We start from the raw sequence: 18,706 nt of genomic DNA, 5'->3' as shown, positions 1-18,706 counted from the left end.
TCCTGCATTCTTTACCAATAGAGCCACTGTTCTAAAATAAGACAAATGATGATATTGAAATCGTGATGCTTTTACCTCCGTTCTCTCAAAACATCCCCAGTACATTATCAGTTGTTTTAGACACCAGTCGTAGGCAAGAAAAGAGCTGACACAGTAGCCATCCCAATTACATATCCTAATATTCTGGGTTAGGATCTTTGAACCAATGATATCTGTGAGTCTCTTATATCACACATTTTAAACCTAGGCTATTCAACATTGAGAAAACAAAGATCATGGCATCCGTTCCCATCACTTCATGGCAAATAGATGGGGAGACAATGGAAACAGTGACAAATTTTATTTTCTGGGATCCCAAATCACTGCAAACAGTGACTCCAGACACAAAATTAAAAGACACCTGCTCCTTGGAAGAAAAGTTATGACAAATCTGGACAGTATATTAAAAATCAGAGATATCACTTTGCCAACAAAGGTCTGTATAGTCAAAGGTACGGTTTTTCCAGTAATCGTGTACAGATGTGAGAGGTGGAGCATACAGAGAGCTGAGTGCCAAACAATTGATGTTTTCAAAATGTGGTGCTGGAGAAGACTCTTGGACAGCAAGATTAAACCAGTCAATCCTAAAGAAAACTCAACCCTGAATATTCATCAGAAGGACTGATGCTGAAGCTCCAGTACTTTGGCCACCTGATGTGAAGAACCAACTCTTTGAAAATGATTCTTCCAGTCCAAGAACACAGCACATATTTTCACCTGTTTGTGTTGTCTTCAATTTTTTACATCAGCATCTTATCGTCTTTGGAATAAAGGTCTTTTGCCTTCTTAGGTAGGTTTATTTCTAAGTATTTTATAATTTTTGATGCAATTATAAATGGGGTTTCTTCCTTCACTTTCTTTCACTTCACTGTTAGTGTATAGAAATGTGACAGATTTCTGTATATTAATTTTGTGCCCTGCAAATTAACTGAATTCATTGATAAGTTCTAGTGGTTTTCTGGTGGCATTTTTAGGATTTTCTATGTATAGTTTAAGACTGGAGTCACTGACTCAATTGACATAAGTTTGAGCAAACTCCAGGAGACAGTGAAAGACAGGGAAGCCTAGTGCGGTGCAGTTCATAGAACTGGAAAGAGTCGCACACAACTTAGTGACTGAACAAAAACAACAACGATGTATAGTATAATGTCATATGTAAACAGTGAGTTTTAGTTCTTTCTTTCCAATCTGGCTTCCTTTTATTTCTTTTCCTTCTCTGATTACTGTGGTTAGGACTTCCAAAATTATGTCGAATAGAAGTGGTGAGAGTGGGCATGCTTGTCTCTTTCCAAATTTTAAAGGAAAATAAAGAACTTTTCACAGAAATAAACAGCTCTTCACCATTGAGTATGATGTTAGCTGTGGGTTTGTCATATATGGCCTTTATTACATTGAGGGAGACCTCTTTGCTTAACTTCTGGAGAGCTCTTTTTATCACAAATGGATGTTGAATTTTATCAACAGCCTTTTTTTTCATCTATTGAAAAGATCATATGACTTTTATCCTTCAATTTGTTAATGTGGTATATTACACTGATTGATTATGGATATTGAAAAATTCTTGCGTCCTTGGGATAAATCCCACTTGATCATGGCGTATAACCCTTTTAATGAATTGTTGGATTCAGTTTGCTAGTATTTTGTTGAGGATTTTTATATCTATGGTCATCAATGATATTGGCCTATAATTTTCTTGTTTTGTAATATTTTTGTCTGATTTTGGTATTAGGATAATGACGACCTTAAAGAATGATTTCAGAAGTGTTCCTTCTTCTACAATTTTTTGTAAGAGTTTCAGAAGTTTAGGTGTTAACTCCTCTATAGAGTTTGGCAGAATTCACCTGTGAAGCCATTGGTCCTGGATTTTTGTTAGCTGGGCATTTTTAAATTACTAATTCAATTGCCTTACTGGAAATTGATCTGTTCCTATTGTCTACTTTTTTTTCTGGTTGAGTTTCGGGAGACTGTACCTTTCTAAGAGTTTGTTCATTTCTTTTAGGCTGTCCTTTTTTTGGCATATAGTTGTTCACAAAAGTCTCTTATGAGTCTTTTTATTTCTGTGGTGTCAGTTTTAACTTCTTTTTCATTTCTGCTTTTATTGATTTGGGACCACTCCCTTTGGAAACCTGGGTTTGATCTCTGGGTTGGGAAGATCCCCTGGAGAAGGGAAAGGCTATGCACTCCAGTATTCTGTCCTGGAGAATTCCTTTGGGGTTGCAAAGAATTGGACATGACTGACCCACTTTCACTTTCACTTTCCTTTTTTTTCTCTCAATGAGTCTGACTAAAATTTTATCAATTTTGTTTACATTTTTCAAAAAATCAGCTTTTATTAATAGTCCCATGGACCTTTTCTATTTTTTTGTAGGCTCTATTTCATTTATATCTGCTCTGATCTTTATTTCTTTCCTTCTACTAACTTTAGGCTTCTTTGTTCTTCTTTCTCTAGTTCCTTTAGGTGTAAAATTAGGTTCTTCATTTGATATACTTCTTGTTTCCTGAAGTAAGTTTGTATTGCTATAAAATTCCCTCTTAAAACTGTTTTTTCTGCATCCCACAGGTTTTGAATCATCATATTTTCATTTGTGTCTAGGAATTCCCCAGGTTGATAGGTGCCCAGTATGCTACTGGAGATCAGTGGAGAAATAACTCTAGAAGGAATGAAGGGATGGAGCCAAAGCAAAAACAATACCCAGTTGTGGATGTGACTGGTGATATAAGCAAGGTCCAATGCTGTAAAGAGCAATATTGCATAGGAACCTGGAATGTTAGGTCCATGAATCAAGGCAAATTGGAAATGGTCAAACAGGAGATGGCAAGAGTGAATGTAGACATTCAGGGAATCAGTGAACTAAAATGGACTGGAATGGGTGAATTAATCTCAGATGACCATTATATCTACTACTGTGGGCAGGAATCCCTTAGAAGAAATGGAGTAGCCATCATGGTCAACAAGAGAGTCCGAAATGCAGTACTTGGATACAATCTTAAAAACGACAGAATGATTTCTGTTTGTTTCCAAGGCAAACCATTCAATATTACAGTAATCCAGGCCTATGCCCCGACCAGTAACGCTGAAGAAGCCGAAGTTGAACGGTTCTATGAAGACCTACAAGACCTTTTAGAACTAACACCCAAAAAAGATGTCCTTTTCATTACAGGGGACTGGAATTCAAAAGTAGGAAGTCAGGAAACACCTGGAGTAACAGGCAAATTTGGCCTTGGAGCATGGAATGAAGCAGGGCAAAGGCTAATAGAGTTTGCCAAGAGTATGCACTGGTCATAGCAAACACCCTCTTCCAACAACACATGAGAAGACTCTACACATGGACATCAACAGATGGTCAACACCAAAATCAGATTGATTATTTTCTTTGCAGCCAAAGATGGAGAAGCTGTATACAGTTAGCAAAAACAAGACCAGGAGCTGACTGTGGCTCAGATCATGAACTCCTTATTGCCAAATTCAGACTTAAATTGAAGAAAGTAGGGAAAACCACTAGACCATTCAGATATGACCTAAGTCAAATCATTTATGATTATACAGTGGAAGTGAGAAATAGATTTAAGGGACTAGATCTGATAGAGTGCCTGATGAACTCTGGATGGAGGTTTGTGACATTGTACGGGAGACAGGGACCAAGACCATCCCCATGGAAAAGAAATGCAAAAAAGCAAAATGACTGTCTGAGGACGCCTTACAAATAGCTGTGAAAAGAAGAGAAGCGAAAAGCAAAGGAGAAAAGGAAAGATATAAGCATCTGAAAGAATAGCAAGGAGAGATAAGAAAGCCTTCCTCAGTGATCAATGAAATAGAGGAAAACAACAGAATAGGAAAAACAAGAGATCTCTTCAAGAAAATTAGAGATTCCAAGGGAACATTTCATGCAAAAATGGGCTCAATAAAGGACAGAAATGGCATGGACCTCTCAGAACCAGAAGATATTGAGATGAGGTGGCAAGAATACACAGAATAACTGTACAAAAAAGATCTTCACGACCAAGATAATCATGATGGCGTGATCACTCACCTGGAGCCAGACATCTTGGAATGTGAAGTCAAGTGGGCCTTAGAAAGCATCACTACGAACAAACCTAGTGGAGGTGATGGAATTCCAGTTGAGCTATTTCAAATCCTGAAAGATGATGCTGTGAAAGTGCTGCACTCAATATGCCAGCAAATTTGGAAAACTCAGCAGTGGCCACAGGACTGGAAAAGGTCAGTCTTCATTCCAATCCCAAAGAAAGGCAATACCAAAGAATGCTCAAACTACCGCACAATTGCACTCATGCTCAAAATTCTCCAAGCCAGGCTTCAGCGATATGTCAACCGTGAAATCCCAGATGTTCAAGCAGGTTTTAGAAAAGGCAGAGGCACCAGAGATCAAATTGCCAACATCCGCTGGATCATGGAGAAAGCAAGAGTGTTCCAAAAAACATCTATTTCTGCTTTATTGACTATGACAAAGCCTTTGACTGTGTGGATCACAATAAACTGTGGAAAATTCTGAAAGAGATGGGAATACCAGACTACCTGACCTGCCTCTTGAGAAACCTGTATGAAGGTCAGGAAGCAACAGTTAGAACATGGAACAGTTAGACACGGAACAACAGACTGGTTCCAAATAGGAAAAAGAGTACGTCAAGGTTGTATATTGTCACCGTGCTTTTTAACTTATATGCAGAGTACATCATGAGGAATGCTGGGCTGGAAGAAGCACAAGCTGGAATCAAGATTGCTGGGAGAAATATCAATAACCTCAGATATGCAGATAACACCACCCTTATGTCAGAAAGTGAAGAAGTACTAAAAAGCCTCTTGATGAAAGTGAAAGAGGAGAGTGAAAAGGTTGGCTTGAAGCTCAGCATTCAGAAAACAAAGATCATGGCATCTGATCCCATCACTTCATGGGAAATAGATGGGGATACAGTGGAAACAGTGTCAGACTTTATTTTTGGGGGCTCCAAGATCACTGCAGATGCTGATTGCAGCCATGAAATTAAAAGACGCTTATTCCTTGGAAGGAAAGTTATGACCAACCTAGATAGAATATTAAAAAGCAGAGACATTACTTTGCCAACAAAGGTCCGTCTAGTCAAGGCTATGGTTTTTCCAATGGTCATGTATGGATGTGAGAGTTGGACTGAGAAGAAAGCTGATCGCCGAAGAATTGATGCTTTTGAACTGTGGTGCTGGAGAAGACTCTTGAGAGTCCCTTGGACTGCAAGGAGATCCAACCAGTCCATTCTAAAGATCAATCCTGGGTGTTCATTGGAAGGACTGATGCTAAAGGACTGATGAAACTCCAATACTTTGGCCACCTCCTGCGACGAGTTGACTCACTGGAAAAGACTCTGATGCTGGGAAGGACTGGGGGCGGGAGGAGAAGGGGACGACAGAGAATGAGATGGCTGGATGGCATCACTGACTCGATGGACATGAGTTTGAGTGAACTCCAGGAGTTGGTGATGGACAGGGAGGCCTGGCATGTTGTGATTCATGGGGTCGCAAAGAGTCAGACACGACTGAGCGACTGAACTGATTCTCTAATAATGTATTCATAATGAACTCAAAATTGATTAAAGATCTAAATGTAAGAGTGGATACGATAAAATTCCTAAAAGAAAATACAGGCAGAACATTCTTTGACATAAATCACAGCAATATCTTTTTGGATCCTTCTCATAAACTAAAGAAAATGAGAAAAACAAAACAAACGGGATCTAATTAAACTAAAAGGCTTTTGCACAGCAAAGAAAACTATTGAAAAAAGACAACCTACTGAACAGAAGAAAAATATTAGCAAATGATATGACTTATAAGGGGTTGGTATCCAGTATATATAGTTTATACAACTCAACATCAAAAATAACAACCCATTTTTTTTAAAATGGCCAGAAGAACTGAATAGAAATTTTTTCAGAGGGAATGCCGATGCCTACCAGGTGCATGAAAAGATGCTCAACACACTAATAACCAATGAAATGCAAATCAAAATCACAATGAGATATCACCGCACGCCTGCCAGAATAGCTCTTATCAAAAACGAATACAAATAACAAGTGTTGGTGAGGATGTGGAAAAATGGGAACTCGTGTACATTGAGTGTAAACTGGTGCAGTCACTCTGGAAAACAGTATGGAGGTTTCTCCAAATAGTAAGAATAGCACTACCTTATTACCCAGCAATTCTACTCCTAAGTTCAGTTCAGTTCAGTTCAGTCGCTCAGTAGATAAAGAGAATGTGGTATACATGTATAACTGAATACATTCAGTCATAAAAAAGAATGAAATCTTGCCATTTGTGGTAACATGGATGAAACTGGAGGGCATTATGCTAGTGAAGCAAATACGACAGAGACAAATACTATATGATATCATTAAATGTGGAATTACAAATTACAGCAAACTAATGAATAAAACAAAAAAGTAGACTCACAGATACAGAGAACAAACTAGTGGTTACCAGTGGGGTGGGGGCAACATACGAGCTGGGGAGTGGGAAATACAAACTATTGGGTGTAAGACAGTGTCAAGAATGCATTATATAACATGAGGAATATATCGATATTTTGTAATAAGTATAAATGGAAAGTAACCTTTAAAACTGAATAAAAATTTTTAAATAAAAATGAAAAAAATCCCTTTGCCCACTAATTGTTGATCTTGTTTAAATACAGTTTTCTAGTTTTCTTACCTATAAAATAGGCAGAAATAGCAATCATGAATTTATACACAGCACAGTTAATTCTGATTATGCTAATATTTTTTATTCTAAAAGTGGCTTAATGAATTGGAGTTTATACTTATATAGCTACAAAATCAATATATCTATCCACACAGTCAAATTACTATGATAAAAACCAGGACCTTAACACTTTTGTTCTTATATTTGGAGAATGAATGGAAAGAATGTCTCTATTGAATCATTGGTCACACAGATCCACAAAATCTCTTACACTAAATATCAACTAATGGCCATGAACTCCTACTGTGTTATGAAATACCTTTGATCCTAGGGACAAAAAAATCAAGAAGACCTTCCAAAGATGACAACCACTGAATTAGAATAAAAAACATGGGTTCTGAAGCTGGACAGAAAAGCTAAGTGTATGCCTATTTCCCACTGACTGGTCATATACATGTAGTCAGAACATAACTTCCTAGCAAAATGCTCAATTAAGTGAGGGAGGAAAAATATCCTTTTGTTTCTTATAAAGGAGACATCTTCCCTTTAACAATCCACTAGTTTAAAAAAATCTCTAGCACTGGGTAGTTAGGATAAAGAGACAAGCTCCTAAACAGGGCTGTTTTTCTGCACACTAATGAAGTTCATAATCTAACTGGAGAAATTATTAGACATATTCTCTCCTTATAATGGTACAAATCTCAAAGGAAAATGAGCTGCTTATACATATATTCTCTTTATAATTCAAGAAATCCTGAAGGATTTAAAAAACATACTCTGAATCAGAACGGCACTCTGTTGTCCACTTAACATGGATTCATACCATAAATCTTTATTTTAAGCATTTCCACTGCAGTTAAGTAGCAATGCTTTGTATTTTCTTTTTAAGTATGGTTATTAAGTTTTGCATCTGAATGCTCTCATTTGTTGAATTTCATTTTCTTTTGAAAAGAAAAGGAAATTAAAATGAAAGTTTTGGGATGATATAATGGTTAAATTTACTTTGAAAAAAGAATTCAAGGGATGGAATCATTGCAAATGTATGAAAGCTTACTAAATGAAAGAGGCAGCACACATTCACTATAGTTCCAGAAGACAGAATGTGGACTAATATAATAAGTTAAAAGGAAAATTTGATTGCTCTCAACTGAAAGATAAACTTTCTTAAATAAACTATGGCAGTTGGCTATTTCCTAGTTTATCCATTAATATTTGTGTATTGTTTCAGTGTTTGATGATGTCTATTAAGTGGGAGTAGTTGCAGGTATTAAAGGTCTATGGAAAGTATGAGAAAAATTAATATTGAGAAAATTAAGTTCATCTATTTTCTCCCTCAGAAAATGAGCAACTATCATAATTTTGTTTTAGCTGTAAAACACTTAGATCTAATACAATGTGACAAATTAGCCCAATCATACATTATAAAGTTGGTAAAATGAAATAAGAAGTTCAGATAAATGCACTGCAATCTGGTGTAATGAAATGCAAGTTTCCTTCACTATCTGAAAACAGGGCGTTCCTGTGAAACCTTTCATAAGCTATAAGGTCTAAAATGAAGAAGCAGTTATCTTAGGACACATCTTGCTAATAGATGCATGGAACAAACTGAGATAGAGCACAGAAACTCACAGACTCAGATCAAAACTATGGAGCCTTGATACTGAGATGATGAGTGTAGTTCCCAGGGAAGGGACCTCGTGATGCAGCTCTCACCAGGGCGATCCTGGTGCATGCTGCCTCCAAAAGGGCGTACAGCGGAACAATCCCTAAACACTATTTTTGCTCTTCTCGTTTTTAAATAAAGGTAAAAATCCTCTTTAGATTCCTTTTGGTTAGCAAAAAATAGATCTTCTGTAAAAAGCAAAGTGGGGATAACTGTACTGGGTCACAAGTCTTGGCGAGGTGGCTTCCAGAACATTCTAAGAAGGATACAGCCACAAGACTTATTGGTTCTTTATTGCCATTCAAAGATGGGTTTTGGCGGTTGGGGGTGGGGGGCAACGATGGATATTCTGGTTCTTCTATGTCTATTGAGCTTGCTTCAGGCTAGCGTAGCTACAAGAGCATAATATAAAATATGAAGTTTGTAAATAGCAACCTGATTTTGTTATTTTATCATGTATAGGATGTTTAAAAGAAAGTTATAGAACTTGTCTGGTCCTCAGTTTTCTCATCTATAAGATAGAATTAATGGCACCTGCCTCACAGGCTACTTGTAAGGATTAGAGGAAAGAAGGGGTCTGATAAGAATCTTAGAACCTGCACGCTGTACAAATGTAAAGGCATACTACTTAAATATTAACAGGGGAATTAACTCATTCCCCTCTTTTCTTATTTCTTTCTGTTTCTCAGAGTTTTTCTTAATTTCTTTTAAAAATTATCTCTTGGGGCTCCCCTTGTGGTCCAGTGGCTAAGACTTTGAGCTCCCAATGCAGGAGGCCTAGGTTCAATCCCTGATCAGGGAATTAGATCCCGCATGCCACAGCTAAGAATTTGCATGCTAAAACTAGGACCTGGTGCAGCCATATAAGTAAATAAACAAACAAATAAATATACGTTTTTTTAAAACTACCTCTTAAATGACAGTACTCCAGGGAGTTTTGTAAACGTTCTATGAATGATGATGGTGATGGTTTAGTCACTAAGTTGTGTCTGACTCATGCAACCCCATGGACTTCAGCCCACCAGGTTCCTCTGTCCATGGGATTTCCCAGGCAAGAATACTGGAGTGGGTTGCCATTTTCTTCTCCAGGGGATCTTCCCGATTCAGGGATCAAACCTGTGTCTCCTGCATTGGCAGGTGAATTCTTTATCACTGATCCACCTGAGAAGCCCTTATAAAAGTCATTTATAGTTATAAGGGAAAACACTTATCATATCAGTGTCATCCTTTCCCTAAACTTCAACCATCACATGTAAAGTGATAATTTTCAAACCTACATTTCTAATGCAAACCTCTCTCTGGGACACCAGGGCAATATCTGCAAATCCTTTACTGAACTCTCCAATTGGATCTCTACTAAAGTCTTTCCTTCTTTGAAATCTGATTGGTTGCCTAGTCCTATTGACTTTGTAAGCAAATATTAAGCCTTTATGCTCTGGTGGCTTTTTATGGAATTTGGAGAACTTTCACAGACTCCATTTGAGCGTTTGCAGTTGCTCCACAATCAAGCAACGTTACAGTGCTCCTTGTCTCACTCTGTACGTCCTTGTTAATATAGCCACGCTGGATCATCCTTTAACACCATTGCCTTGAATGCTTCTCACCTATACTTAGTTGATATACTAGAACCCAAATAATCTTAGGTTTCCTGTGACATGGGGAACTCAGATACCAATCTGCAGGAATCCTTCAAGGCTTTCGGAGATGCTAAAGGTCCACAGGAAGAAGATGGAAGAATGTCCCCCAGGATTTGTCCACTCCACCAATTCCTCACTAAATGGAATTCCTCAACATGCTTTGTTGTTGTAAAGCATAATTTGTAACCTAGGATATTCATTCTGCACTGGCTGCTTGGCATTCTAACGCACATATTCAAGATACCACGCAAGTGTTATCCTTATCAAAGCTTTTGCTAGGCTGCCCAGATTGTTAGTATTTCTTGCTCTGTTTCCAGGGCACTTTACACACTCACACAGTAAAAGCATTTAACCCAAACTGTCATCATGTTTTGTTTCATGTCTGGTCCCCTTCTGGATATCAGTTCCTTGAAGGCATTGACTATGCCTTCTGCATCTCTGTATAGCCACTGTCTAGACCAGCTTTGTCCCAGGGCAGCGATAAAGTCTTTTTGGGTAACAGAAAGAAGAAAGGTATTATAAAAGCAGTCTATTAAGCAGTAGCAAAGCCCAATAATAATCAGGACTAACTGGGAAGAATGGACAAATGCCAGGCCAAATGTGTCAAAAGCACCCTTCAGGATTCCTCTCACAGAAGTGAAGAGTAAATATTTTAGTGGACTTATTCAAATTGCAGCTAGGAAAAAGAGTAGGAAAACTTGAAGGATAAATGTAAGTTTTTTTATAATTGGCAGAGCACTTTTGTAGTACATGTGTTTTCCAAATTATTTGACAAAAAACTGGAGAATGCTCAGGTGCTTTTATACTTTTAAGTTTCCACAGGTGTTTCTACTTACCTAATATCACAAGTTTGTGCACTAACTATTTGAAAAACCTTCCTTCAAGAAAGTGAATTTCAACCACACTTTGTCCCAATTAGAGCAAATACAACAGCAGTCATATTTTATAGTGAGGGCTTACGAGTATATCTTATTCTTTCTGAGGGAAGAGTAGAGGGGGGGGTCTTTCTCACTCCTGACACCTAAAGAGAATACTTCTGCCCCTGGACTTTCCTAGCTCCTAGGATTAGGCAGGGAGGCTGTGGTTCTAAGCTGGGGCATCAGTGAGGGTAAGAAAGCACCCCAAACTGTGTAGAAGTGGAGCATCTGTGCGAGTGCTTCCTGGCTCCTTTCTTAAAGATAGATGGAGGCAAAGAGGGCAAAGTCAATTCTGTAAATAGTAACTGACAGTCAACTGCCTATAGCCAGCTTGGGTAGGCCCTGAAGGGGTTAAGAACTGAGTAAACACCACTAAGAAAAAAATATTGATAATTATGTTTAGGAATATTGTGTAACAAGGCAAGTAATGGAGATGTTCACTAGTGTTTTCTACTACTGAGAAAAGTTCTTACAATTCTATGCTAAATCTCTAGAGGTTGAAAATTTTTTTTCTATTATCTTATATATGATACATTGCTGACAACATATCTTACAAAACAATGAACATATTGTCCAATGATCATCGGTCTTTCAGACTGGACAAGTATTACAGTAAATCACATTACTTCCTTGAAGCTCTTCACCTCAAAGAAACAATAATGTTGAATTTATATTCTATAAAGTCTATCTGAGAAATATAATGGTTACTTTTTGATTAATTTAAATCTGTAAAGTTTAGACAGACACAAAACACTTAAAAAGCAGAACTTCCAATTGTGTAACCAAGACTACATTTTGGACATTATCTGTATTTAATCAGCCGTGCATTTAACTCTGTCTGTATAAAAAAGATGTTCAGAACAAACATCTACTCTCACCCCTCATCTGGGTAGATTTTATTTATGCATTAGATGACCTTTCTGGCCATTAGAACCATCTTGCTTCACCAGTTAATTAACACAAGTACCATAATTTAATACAGTTAATGCTACTTGATGCCCTTTAATGTACTTTCCATTAGTAATATTATTGTAGTATTACCCTGTAAATTAAAATGAGATCAAGACTAAGAGAGCCACTCTTTAATTAAGGTACCGGCACACTCCTCTATTATTCACTAGAGAAAATCACCCTGATTTACTGAAGCAGGACATCCATAAGTCAGAATTAGTCCATGAAGATTATTAGGTTTATTGAACAATGTAAGTAACACAGAATCACTAAGAAAGCCAACAGCCATGTGTCTTCTTTTTCCCCCATTATCTTAATAAATTACACAATAAGATGGAGTGAATGGAAGCCAAAAGAGTGTGGGAGAAAGAGGAATAAAATTTTTATGATGTGATTATAGTTGTCACCAGTGAAACTGGTATCAGATGTCTCACATGCTAAAAAAGAACATAAATGCTCTACTGGTTTAGCAACAATCAAAATATCATTTTTTACAGCAAATTATACTAGCCAGTATAAAACATAAAGGCTATATACACATGAGCACAGGAAGGAGAGAAATGGAGTTCATAGTCTTCAGTCAATTCGAACAAAGACACTCCACTGTTTTTGTTTCATAGCTTAATATTTCAAGCGGAAAAAACCTGTAGAATTATGTGTCCACTATTGTAAGGAAATTTACCCATTTTCCCCAAATAACTCATGCCAATTCTCACATTATGGTGGCGGTAGAGGTGGAATGACAGACAGAAAAATATCTATTATGATCAGACACAGACATGTAAAAGTAAGTCACACGTTGCAATCACATCAAGGCTGGAGAAGAGTGGGCTGAGGGAAGCAAAGACTTCAGTTATATTTTGGAAAGCTTGTATGTATAATATTCTTAAAAAGAAACTTTTAGAACTTTATTTTAGAGATAATCAATTAATGTTCAATCCCTCGATAGATTATTTACTATGCAGGAAGAAGAAAACTCAGGATTTTAACCCAATGGGAATTTTCTACTCTATATCCGTTTCTTTGCTGAAAGGGCTGTGAACCAGGCAACAACTTAACAGTCGGCTCCATCTTCCTTACATAACTTAGAAGCTGGAGACACGTCTGAGCCATCAGGCCTTAGTTCTTTAGTCCCTCCTCTAAGACTAAAAATACCCCAGCCATCTGGTGCCTAGCACAGTTCCTGCCAGCATCAGTTTTGCCCTGAGGAATTTGGACAGAGTTTGGAAGTGACAGAATTGAACCTTATGGAAGGTCTCACCTCTATTGGACCTTTCTCTTTTGCCCAGATGCTTCCTCACCAGCTTACAGTTGACTGGTGAACAGGAAAAGACAGAGGAGGTGAGTTCCAGAGAAGGGAGGAGGGCTCCTCCAAACTCCTCAGAACCACTGATATGCAGTTGAAGGATGAGGAATGCAGTTGAAATACTAGGATGAGGGCTAAGCGATAACTGATAAATCTGATGGAATGCTACACTTCTACCATGGCACCTTTAAGTGCCAGTATGTCTGACCCCAGTAGAGAATGCACAAAAATGCCTTTAGCTTTAAAATATACTTTACACTCTCCTGACTACTCAGAGGAAACAAAAATAAATATCTAATGACAGAAATAAGGTCTCTGACTCTTTGCAACTCCATGGACTGCAGCCCACCAGGCTCCTCTGTCCATGAGATTTTTCCAGGCAAGGATACCGGAGTGGGTTGCCATTTCCTTTTCCAGGGGATCTTCCCAACCCAGGGACTGAACCCTGGTCTCCTGCACTGCAGGCAAATTCTTGACCAATTGAGCTACAAGGGAAGCCCCAAAATAAGGCCTAACAATGGTTGCTTCCCAGCCAAAGAACATCACAAGGCTGCCTTTTTGTAAGTGTAAAATGAGAGTTTTAGAGAAGTTGGACTATAAAGATTTTGGCTTAGATTAAGGAGTTCTCAAACTGTAAGTAAACTGACCTAGGTGATTCTACTTAACAATATAGATCATACTGGGATTCAAATTCAAATATCAGCTTATTAATTTTGCAATTATTCTTGTAGATAAACAGAATGCCTGTTACTTTGTTATGGTTTGCTATTATTAACAATATCAACGTCAACTATTTTTATATATTACATGTTCCCAAGAATAAGATACTGGAAACTGATATTGTGCTAAAACACTCACAAGTACAATCGCGGCTTTTTATTATAAATCACAAGCTCATATTTAAGGTCATAGCTCCACACTGCTCTCTCATTATACCCTGGTAATATATGAAATGAACCCTAGAACCCACAAGCTCAATATTGAACCAGTGCATATTTCTTTCAGAATATTTCAGATTTTCCTCTAAAGATAACTTCACCAAACTCCACCTTGGTTAAAAGTTTTTAAAGAGGCTCCATAGCTAAAGACTCTTGACTCTTCCATGAGAAATGTGAAGCTAGAACAAAGCTGAGAATAGGGGGCCATCAGTTCCTGCTACTCTCCATAAGTAAGATTCTGTAAGGTGGAATCCCTTTGCCACTGTACTGAACTCATGCCCACCAGCTCATTCTGTATGCCCACTATGGCCCTCACTTACCGCAGCAGTGGCCACTTCTTCTAGTGCACAAGTGTATAAGCATTATCACTAAAGTTGGGCTGAGACAACTCTCTGAAGGCCCAGGGAGTCTCAACACTTCTCTAGTCTCTGAGGACTAAGCTGCCATAAGAGATGTTGGAAGCCACTAAACTTAATGAATCCTGATTTGTTCTTTAGCTAAACCTACACAATATATGCACTGTTTATAGATATGATTAAATAAACCTACACAGTTAACTAAAGCTACATGATATATGTACTGTTTATATTCTTATTGTCATATATTTGATTTGAAGCTCTCTTGGCATTTTTAGAATGATTTTTGCTCTGCCTCACATTTCTACTTCCCCCCCGCCGCCCATTGTGCTCTGTACTCCACTCTATGTTTAGTTTTCCTACCTCATCATCTCATGCTTCAACTCCCATCAGCTGGTTATTCTGGTAATAAGCCACACAAAACTTAGGTTGAAAAATCTCTGTTGGTGGTCTTGGTTCTTATTATTCAAGTTTTTTATTTAAATGTCTTCAAAGTCCTTGGAAACCTGATCAACTGTGTCTCTGGTATATTATCAAAACAAAGATATACCTGACTGTGAGCATTAATGCATTTGAACTTTGGTCAGTCTGTAATTGACCGACAAAATGAAGACAGCCTGACTCATATTTTAAGTGACAGCATATTGTTTTAAGATAATAACATCCAAAACCCTGAAAAGTAAAGGTTTCCCCTCTTTAACAAATGCAATGTTTCCTAAATGCTTTTGGTTCTGATTTTATAAATGTAGAGATATAATTTTCATTTTCAGAACTTTTTTAACACTATATAACAAAACATAAACAGAGTTGCACCATGCTGAAACCCTCTCTTGAATTCAAAAACAATAGTAAGATGTATTTCCTGTTTTTCAGTTCCTTTTACAGAGAAGCTGGCTTTGTCGCCCTGGCTTCCTTACCTTAAGGACTTAAACCACCCCCTGACCTAGAGAGTTCCTTGGTCTCGAGTAAGATGCTTTTCTTTTTCTTTTTTTTTGCCTTTGGTTTAAATGCTATGAAATCCCGCCAGGTTCAGGATCAGTGACAGCAAGTCTGGGATCACAAATTACTGCTGAGTTAGAAGGGTCTCAAATGCCTCAAAACTTACCTCTAGGCTGGTGTTCCTGAGAAAATCATGCAATAGAAAGTGACAAATGTCACTCTACAGCTGCACAACTATCAAACTGGCCTTTTCTTTGGACACACCCATTCTCATTCAAGCCAAACAACTGTTTGCTTACCTTCCGTGCACCTTTATGTCTGAGATTGCGTAAAAGTAGCGTGCCAAGTGTAGCTCATCTACAAATATTTCCCCAACAGCGGGTCTCAAAAGCCTTATCCTCAGGTCTGTGACTGTAAAGAAATCTCTAAGTTTCTTGGTTGTATCCAGTTGTCCGTAGAGGGAAGCCATATTGCGTAACCAAGGTCCGGCAAAAAATGCGAACCTGTCTTTGATTTCAAAGTGGATGATTTTGCTATTTGTCATATAACTCGTGGAGTACTCTTCAGTGCAAATGATTTCTAAGACCGTATGCTGTGATAAATCCCTCACGGATTTAGGATCCATGTGGAAAGCATCTAAGCAGTCTGTGGCATAATACTGATAGGGCTGCCACGTTCGTCCATAGTCAAGAGATTTCTCCAGGATCATTTGGTCTGGACGCCCCGATTCAAAGGTAATAACTATGTTGTCTGTTAGCTCGATAGTTTTGCTCCAAGACAGAGTGATGTTAACCTGGAGAGGCTTGGGATACTCTTTCCAAGTAGCAGACTGCCAAAAGGTGGAGGGATGTCTTCCTTCAAAGTCAAACATCAGTTCAGGTGGGTGTGCCAGTTCTGGGGTACTTGCATCACACTCATTATTGCACATGTAGGGGTTGCCCTATGGAAGAAGAACAAAAGAGGGTGCGTCAAAACACTACTATGACACAAGTCTTATTGCTATTACTGAGTAGGAGGCTAGGAGAAAAAGGAAGGAAAAAAAAAACCTGTTTGCAGCAATCATTTTTATTTGCCATAACTGGATTCTCCTCTTTAATAGCTTAAAAAAGAGAGACAGAGCAACAATATGGTAATTTACTTGTTTTGTTTCCTTCCATGATCTTTAAGAAATGAAACAGTTTATTTATCCCATATGTGTGAGACCCATAATGTGATCCCAGAAGCACAAAGACACTGAGCAACTAACAGCTCAGTACTTCCGCATCCCCTTAGAAAGATGCTATAGAAAAGCAAGGAGATTCCTCTGTGCCTCAAGGGCGTTCCTCAAGAGCACAGTTTTTTAAAAAGTCATTTTTCAAGTAAAGCTTTAGAATTTGCAATGAACCATAGATTTGTTTGGGAGACAATACCCCCATACAACATTCAGCTTCTTTTTGCTTCACCTCAAATCCATCACTCTTTAACAGGGTCCCTGCTTCATAAAGCTTGCTTTTAAAGCATTTACTTTGTTCACCACAAATCATTAAAATGTGGTACACTCCAGGCTCTGGGGCTTGGTCCAAACATCTGCCATCCTATTAGCTAGAGGCAAGGGGATTGCTCAGGAAAGACTTTGGGCGGGGGTGTGCTCCAACTTATCAGGACAGGAAAAGCCAGCAATTAATTAGAAGGTTTTTGCAAAGAGTCACAGTCACTTGATATGTTTACTCTGTGCTGGCCCACAGTGAGCTCTCCGTGGATGTTAGCCATTATTATTATTTTCTTTCACAAAAAAGGCTAATTCCTTCACGTTCCACTCCAACAAGAAACTGAAAATAAGTCTCCTTGTCATATCACAAGTTATAACACCACTTACGTGAAACTAAATGGCTGCTTTCGGGTTTCATCAGTAGACTGATACTATAGCAAACAATTGGCTTCCCAATTTGGGTTTAATTTTGTGTTTTAAAAAAATGGTATCATTTGGAGTCAACTATTCAGGTATTTCTGTATTATCCTGTACTGGGTAATTATAACCACGGAACGGTAAAAGATTCGATCCTCTGACATTGTCCTTAAGCTTTTTTTTTCTTTTTTCTTTTTCATGAACTAGGAGCTTTCCATCATATCTGCAGGATGCATAAGCTGAGTCTCAAATAATGAATTTACACTTTAGACGTTGATGCTCAGTTACTGGCTGACTCCTTTGAAATATGAGATGAACATTGGAGACTTGCTTCGGCCTCCCTAGAGGCAACTTCCTCCTACCTAGTCAGCTAAAACTTTCACTCTCTCTTTCCCATTAATGCAACTGAATCCTAAAGCTGGCAACAGGTTTGGGGGTCTGAGTATAACTGAGAAGGGACAGGAGAAAGGAGAGAAGGTACATTATTTGAGGAACAGAACTGTTTTAAAAATATATTCAAGGCATCAGTGATAGTGGAAATGTTTCTGTTCTCTCTCGAATTTCAATATCCTATTCCTGATCCCAGCGTCTGTGGCACTATTTATAGTATCCCCTTCAAAATGAGCCAAGGGGGGAAAATAAGTCTCTGTTCCAGGTGGAATAAATCACCAAATTTATTATTATTTAAACTCTTTTAAGCATACCAGAGAGCCAAATGCATAGCTCTGCAAACTGGCAAAGACTTTTTATGGAGGGCTATAAATATTGTGGAATCTGTCAGGATTTATAAATTCTAAATATATGGAAATGCACATTTTACTGGAAGGGGTCAGATTTACACAAATCACACTTTCATTTGAAATTTACTGAAAAAATATGGTCACTTCAAAATTTACCAGCATGTAGCCATCTGCACAATCATTAACATGGATGCTACCACCTTTCTCCTGACAAAAGTGTCTTCATCTGAGGTCAAGGATACTGAAACACAGGAAATCAACTCTGCGGGATACACCAAAGTGAGTTATCAGACATTTGTATTAAGTCTTGTTGAAAGACAGCATTTCTTCCACTTCCACTCAGATACACAGAGCTTCTGAGATGGGGACAGGGTGCTGAGACCAAAAAAAAAAAAAAAAAGTCACAGCTAGCTGATTCTGGGTATGGGTCAGTAATAATAAGCCTGTCTTAAAAAATATGCTTGAAGATATATATTTAAGAAGCACTCATTTCCACGTCTGATAAAAGGTGTTGACAATACCCTGTATTTATCACTTATGGATCAGTTGCTTTACATGTATCATCCTGGGTAATCCTTTCCATCTCTATCTTACAGAAGGGAAAATTGAGGCACAGAGAAGTGTTAAGCAACTTGCCCAAGGTCATA

The 18,706-nt window shown here is 38.1% G+C and overlaps 1 protein-coding gene across 3 annotated transcripts in view; it reads right to left on the bottom strand.

Moving 5' to 3' along the window:
• Positions 1–18,706, bottom strand: part of NTNG1 (netrin G1) — a 403,458-nt gene that overhangs the window by 164,954 nt on the left and 219,798 nt on the right. For all 3 annotated transcript variants that reach the window (XM_088835529.1, XM_088835530.1, XM_055401751.2), the window contains exon 3: positions 15,734–16,374. In XM_088835529.1, coding sequence (XP_088691655.1) covers positions 15,734–16,374 — 641 coding nt within the window. The remainder of the gene's footprint in view (positions 1–15,733; positions 16,375–18,706) is intronic.

This window comes from Moschus berezovskii, chromosome 4 (assembly GCF_049115385.1).
Source record: "Moschus berezovskii isolate FMDL1 chromosome 4, NW_MosBer_1.0, whole genome shotgun sequence".
Lineage (NCBI taxonomy): Eukaryota > Metazoa > Chordata > Mammalia > Artiodactyla > Moschidae > Moschus > Moschus berezovskii.
This window is presented reverse-complemented; position numbering and strand designations above follow the sequence as displayed.